Below are 6,003 nucleotides of genomic sequence, written 5' to 3'. Positions count from 1 at the left end.
AAAAAAAAAAAAAAAAAACAAATCTCCCCCCAAAAAAACCCAAAAAACTCTCAAAATCAGAAAACACAAGGAAATTAAAGAATAATTTCTTTTCCCTAGTTCACTGGTGACTCATGGATGTATTAACTGAGTAAATTACCTCTTCGTTCAGTGTTTAGATTACTGCACTCTCATAGAGAAGAAATAATTTCCTCGGAATTAGATAATACCGTCTATGTTTCAAATATTGTACATGTTCTCAATCTTTCCTGCAGTCCAACTGGATCAAGCCCCAATTCCCCATGCCAAAGCCAATTCATAAAGCAGTTCTTTCACTAACTAGATAGACGCTAAGGACCAGGCAAAATGAAAAAATCAACATGTACTCCAGTTGCTTCTATTAGCAGACAACTACATATGCCAGAAAGAGAACAAGATATGATAACCAGTGATTCTTTCCAGAACTAGACCTATGTAAATATATTTCATCTTACCATAGGTACCCCTACAGGGACTGAAATAGGTCATGTTTGTGTGAGAAGATGACCATCTTTTCCAGTTAAAAAAAACAGAAGAGACAGCGTCTGTTAATGAATTTGGTTAACAAAAAACATTGTCCCCAGCTTAAGTAAGCATCAACTAGCTTTCAAAAATTGTAGTGAGAGGGCTGAGGGTATGGCTCAGTGGTAGAGTACTTGCTGAACAGGTGCAAAAAAAAAAAAGTAGTGGATCTTTCTGTACTGCATCAAAGCACAATAAAAATTATCTGAGATGTCAGTATTGGTTTTCAAAATAAGAACGTGAGTTCCATTTTCAACCATATTTCTTTTATTGTCCAGAGAAGTATGCACTAGCCGGGCCTGGTAGTGCATGCCTGTAATCCCAGCACTCGGGAGGCTGAGGCAGTAGGATCTCTGTGAGTTTGAGACCACCCTGGGCTTCATAGTGAGTTCCAGGTCAGTCTCAACTCTACATAGTGAGACCCTGTCTCAAAAAAATAAAAAAAAAGAAGTATGCACAAATCCAAACTTGTACATCTGAAATTCCTTAAATGTGTACAACTCTTCACAGTTTCTAACAAATGCTCATAGTCATCTTGTTTTAGCCTCTCAGGAGCACCATAATGCATTACCAACATATTCATTTTACAAATGATAAAGCTAACGCACAGAAAATTTAAACATCTGGCCTAACATCATTCCTCTGGATCCTACTAAATATAGAATAAACCAAAAGACTCCACTTACATCTAGGTTTACTATGTAATTCAGGTTTTTTGAGTAATGAAGAATAATGAGGTATATACAGATATTACCACATATAAATACTGAATATCATGCTCTAAATTCAATAATGGTCCTTAACGTACACTTTACAACACTTTGTGAAATCTAATAAGAGATAAGGATCCTCACCCCATAAAATAAGCAACATAAGCAAACGTCCATAGTAGCATTATTCATAGTAGCCAGAGTAGAAAATACCCAAACATCTGCTGTTGAATGGAAAAACAAATTGCTGTATTTCTACACTGTACATTATTGAGCCATTAAAAAGGAATGATAGATTGATAAAACATGGGTAAACCCTGAAACCATTACGCTAAAAAAGCAGTCACAAAAGGATCACATATTTTATTATTCTTTTTACTTGAAAAATTCAGAATAACAAATATCACATATTTTATTCATGTGGAATCTAAAAAAATTGACCTCACAGAAGTGTAGAACAGAGGTTAGTAGAGGCTGGAAAGAGTAGCATGGAGGGAAAAATTGGTGCTGAGCAATGGGTACTAAGCTATAGTTAAATAGGACTGAGAAGTTCTGAATATGTCATTGCACTGGAGGATAATTATAGATAACAACTATGTACTGTCGATTTCAAAAAGATAGAAGAAGGGCCGGGGATTTAGCTCAGCGGTTCGGTGGCCTGCCTTGCAAGAGCAAAGACCCGAGTTCGATTAAAAAAAAAAAAAAAAAAAAAGCTAGAAGAAAGGATTTTGAAAGTTTTCATCACAAAGAAACAATCAATGTTTGAAAAGATAAATATGATTAACCTGATTTGAAAATTATGTAATATATATGCATATTGAACATTACATGGTATTTCATTAATATGTGCAATTTTATGCTTTATGTATCTGTTAAAAATAAATTTAGGGGCAGGGGATTTAGCTCAGTGGTTCCACCACCTGCCTCGCAAGTGCAAGGAACCAAGTTTGATCCAGAGTACCAATAAATAAATACATACACACACACACACATATATATGTATATACCAAACTATGAGACAGGTAGTAAGAAGTAGGGAAATAGATCTTTTTCAAATGGGAAGGGATCAAGAGATGGAGGGGGAAGGGAAGGAAAGATGACAAAAAAAGAATTAAGATGTGTCATGTACATTTACCAGCTTCCACCAAGGAATGTAACCATTATGTGATGTAAACAGGTACTAATAATAAATTAAAACTGGAGCCAGGCGGGGTGGTGCACGCCTGTAATCCCAGCCTCAGGAGACTGAGGCAGGAGGATTGCTGTGAGTTCAAGAACAGCCTGGGCTACATAGTGAGTTCCAGGTCAGTCTCAACTATGTAGTGAGACCCTGTCTCAAAAAAAATAAATAAATAAAACTGGAAAAGATAATATTTTCATGTTTAATTTAAAAAGTAAATTTTAGGGCTGGGAATTTAGCTCAGTGGCCCCATTCCTGCCTTGCAAATGCAAGGTCCTGAGTTTGAACCCCAGTATCAGAAAAAAATAAAAATAAAAAAGAAATTTTAAAAGAGAAATGTCCAAATAGGCAAATTAATAGAGAAAGAAAGCAGACTGATTATTGTCCAGGGTTTTCGGTGGTTGGAGGGAAATGAGGTATGACTGCTAATGGGTAGGAGATTTCTTGTTGGGGTAATGAAAATGTTTTGAAACTGACTATGGTATGTGATGGTACATAGCCAATGTGCACTAATACCTGAATTCTATGGTATGTTAATTAGATCTCAATGAAGATGTTTGTTTTCTGGTACTAGAAATTGAACCCAGACCCTTCCACTGAGCTACATGGTCTCCTAAGTTGCTAAGCTGCCAGTGCTGTGCTAGAATTCATGAACCTCCTGCATTAGCCTCTAAGAGTGCTGGGATTACAGTTATTAGTCATCATGCCTAGTTTAAGATATTAAACTATTGAAAATACACATACAGATAAAGTTTTGCATGTAACTTCTGAGGGTTCACTAAGGCCCTAAAACTCATCTACAGGTGCAGTGGAGTCCAAGATGCAAAGTTAGTTAACTCTTGTTCTATAGAAACTAGAATCATTATCCTGGGGCTGGGGATTTAGTTCAGTGGTTCCACCACCTGCTTTGCAAGCACAAGGACCCCAAGTTCCATCCCCAGTACCAAAAAAAGAGAAAAAGAATCATTATCCTATTTTGTTTCACAAATGTTTGGTATCAGCTGCTCACACCAGCACTACCAAGCAATTGCCTTATACTTCTAAAAGTTACTACTTCATCTATTTATTACATCACATGATCAGTTTTCCATACTGATTCATTATAAACAAATAGCATAGATTCATACTTAAAATAGAATTTTAAGAGCTATTAAGAATCTTTAGTAATTATCTATTACCTGCAAGGCATGGTTGGATTTCGAAGTTGCAGAAGAGTCTGCCTTTCAAAGAACCTAAAACCTAACAGGCAAGGTAAGATTAACACACAAGTAAAAATATACCAAAGAGAAGGTAAATTTTGCATTGAAAGTGGGGCGTGGTGGCACACGCCTGTAATCCCAGCACTCCAGAGGCTGAGGCAGGAGGATCTCCCCACGTTCGAGGCCAGCCTGGGCTACATAGTGCGTTGCAGGCCACCCTGAAGTACAAAGGGAGAGCCTTCCTCAAAATACAAAAAAACAAAAAAATTTTTTTTAAAAAAAGGTCACTAAAGATCAGCCTGGAATTATTAAAGGAAAATTTCTTGGTAAAGCTACATTTAACCTTCAAAATTAGGTAGGATCTCAACATGAATAAAAAGGATATAGGGGATTCTAGATAAGAGGAGAACCAAGAATGTTTCAGAATAGTTCCGAGGAATCATGAGGAGGGGCCTGAACACCTAGCCAAGGATTCAAGACTTTATTTGGTAGCCTCTGAGAAGTCAAAGAAGGCTGCTGTCAAAAAAAATGCAGGCAAGAAAATTAAGAGCTTATTATAACAGTATGAAGAAAAATTACTGCAATCTGATTTAGGGAGTGGCATTCTGTCATACAGTACCTATCTTTATCAAGGTATGCTTCACCACTCACTGAAAATAGGTGCAGTGCTACACACCTGTAGCCCCAGCTACTTGGAAATCTGACAGCAATGTCACTTGAGCTCAGGAGTTGGAGGACAGCCTGGATAATACAGGAAGACCCTTTCGCAGCAAGGAGGTAAAGTATAACCAATAAAGAAACCAGGTGTAGTTCATTATGGTACATACTTTGCATATTTTACACGGATTTTCTCAAAGCGATTTCAAAATATGATTTTAACATGAAGTTCAGGCTACAAAGGTTTGTGAGATGAGCAGGGGTGAAAGGTTCCTTTAGCTCTGCTATGTTTTGTAAATTTACAGTAAAACAATCAGTAAGAATTGGATGATATGCTTTCAAGTGATCAGATAAACCTGAAATCCTACATTTAAACAAAATTACACTTTTTTCAGTAGCAAACACTGACAGGTCAGAAGCTCAGGCGGTACAACAGAACTTCCTTGAAATTGCTTTATTTTTATCTGTGAACCTGTGGTGTTTGGTAGTATTGCAAAATCATAGGTAGTAACCCTTTTTGGAGTATAAATTTACCAATTAGGCACTGGGTAGAGAATATAGGGGCATTTATCTCGTAGGCCTGGTAGAAGATTTGTCATTGCTCACAGAGACAAAGAGGCCAGGAGAGACCAAGGCTACCTAAAAGAATTCATGCCTACTTAAATCGAACTGGGAACTAGGAAAGGGTTGGAAGTGTGTCACATGGCTCCCCTTGAAACACGTTCCCCAAAGAAAAGGCCCTGCCCTAATCTCTCCAAAGACCATTTCCTCCAGGGCAAGAACACTATTCCTTGGAGTTTTTACTTCCAATCCCCGCCCATCCCATGCAGTCCCTTGTCAGTTCCGCCTCCCTTTCCCCTTCCGGGACTTACTTGTCCCGGATGATGGTCTGCAGTTCCCGGATCTGATCATTCATAGGCAGAAGTTTCAGCTGCGACCCTATCTGTGGGGAGAGTTCGCAGTCCCCTAAGAAGGAGTCGCCAGCCGGCGCGTCATAGTTACAACAGTTAGCAGTGTCGCCGGTGCTCTCGGAGTTAAGGCTGGCGGGGCCGCATTTCTGAAAACCCCACTCAGCCGCCACGCTAGAATGGGCGTGCCCAGTGAGGAGAGTCAGTTTAGTCTCGGCAGCGCTATTTCCCCCAGTTTGATCTGGGAGCAGGTCTCCAGGTCGCAGCAGCTCAGGACTTGGGGTTGAGGCAGCGTTTACTTGCTGGTTGTGACAGGGCATGGGGTCTGGATGCTGTAACTCCGTGGCCATACACCAGGCTCTGGGTTGTCCCCTTACTGCCAAACCCCAAGAGTAAGAGAGACCTGGGATTAAGGGCTGATGCTCGCGTGCTTTCCCAGCCGCCCCCTCCTTCCTCTTATTCCAAATCCGTACCCCGGCTGCCCTCTCACCGTTAGGCCGCTTACAGTTCCCTCTAGCCAGCTTTGTCCCACTCCGGCCCACACCAGACGTACTGCTTGCCTAGAGATGCTATTGGCCTCTCTCCCTGCCACTCTTCAGCACGATGTTGGTTAACTCTTTTGAGTCCACCACTGCTGCCTGCCTGTATTCCTACACTTAGCCTGGCAGATGCAGCTGGACCAGAGGTGCCTGGTTGCTGGGGCTGGAGGAAAGGGGGAGCTTCTGCCTTGGGCTCTTTGGATGATTGTTAGAGTCAGGAGAAGCTGGGAGTGTATTACACACCTAAAGCCAATGCTTTCAGATTTTTTG

General features: G+C 40.2%; 1 protein-coding gene across 3 annotated transcripts in view; it reads right to left on the bottom strand.

The window, feature by feature from the left end:
• Nucleotides 1-5,743, bottom strand: part of Uprt (uracil phosphoribosyltransferase homolog) — a 28,436-nt gene extending 22,693 nt beyond the window's left edge. The window contains exons 1-2 of one of the 3 annotated variants that reach the window (XM_010631264.3): nucleotides 5,685-5,735; nucleotides 5,159-5,570 (exon numbers count right to left, since the gene is read on the bottom strand). In XM_010631264.3, the coding sequence (XP_010629566.1) occupies nucleotides 5,159-5,544 (386 nt within the window). In that variant the 5' untranslated portion in view covers nucleotides 5,545-5,570; nucleotides 5,685-5,735. Of the gene's footprint in view, nucleotides 1-3,608; nucleotides 3,654-5,158; nucleotides 5,571-5,684 lie in introns of those variants that run through there. The other 2 variants (XM_033760460.1, XM_033760459.1) reach the window with 2 other exon arrangements.
• Between the last annotated feature and the right edge of the window lie 260 nt (nucleotides 5,744-6,003).

This window comes from Fukomys damarensis, unplaced genomic scaffold (genome assembly GCF_012274545.1).
Source record: "Fukomys damarensis isolate Sample0158 unplaced genomic scaffold, DMR_v1.0_HiC HiC_scaffold_39, whole genome shotgun sequence".
NCBI lineage: Eukaryota > Metazoa > Chordata > Mammalia > Rodentia > Bathyergidae > Fukomys > Fukomys damarensis.
Note: the sequence above shows the minus strand (reverse complement) of the source record. Positions and strands in the feature narration are given on the sequence as shown.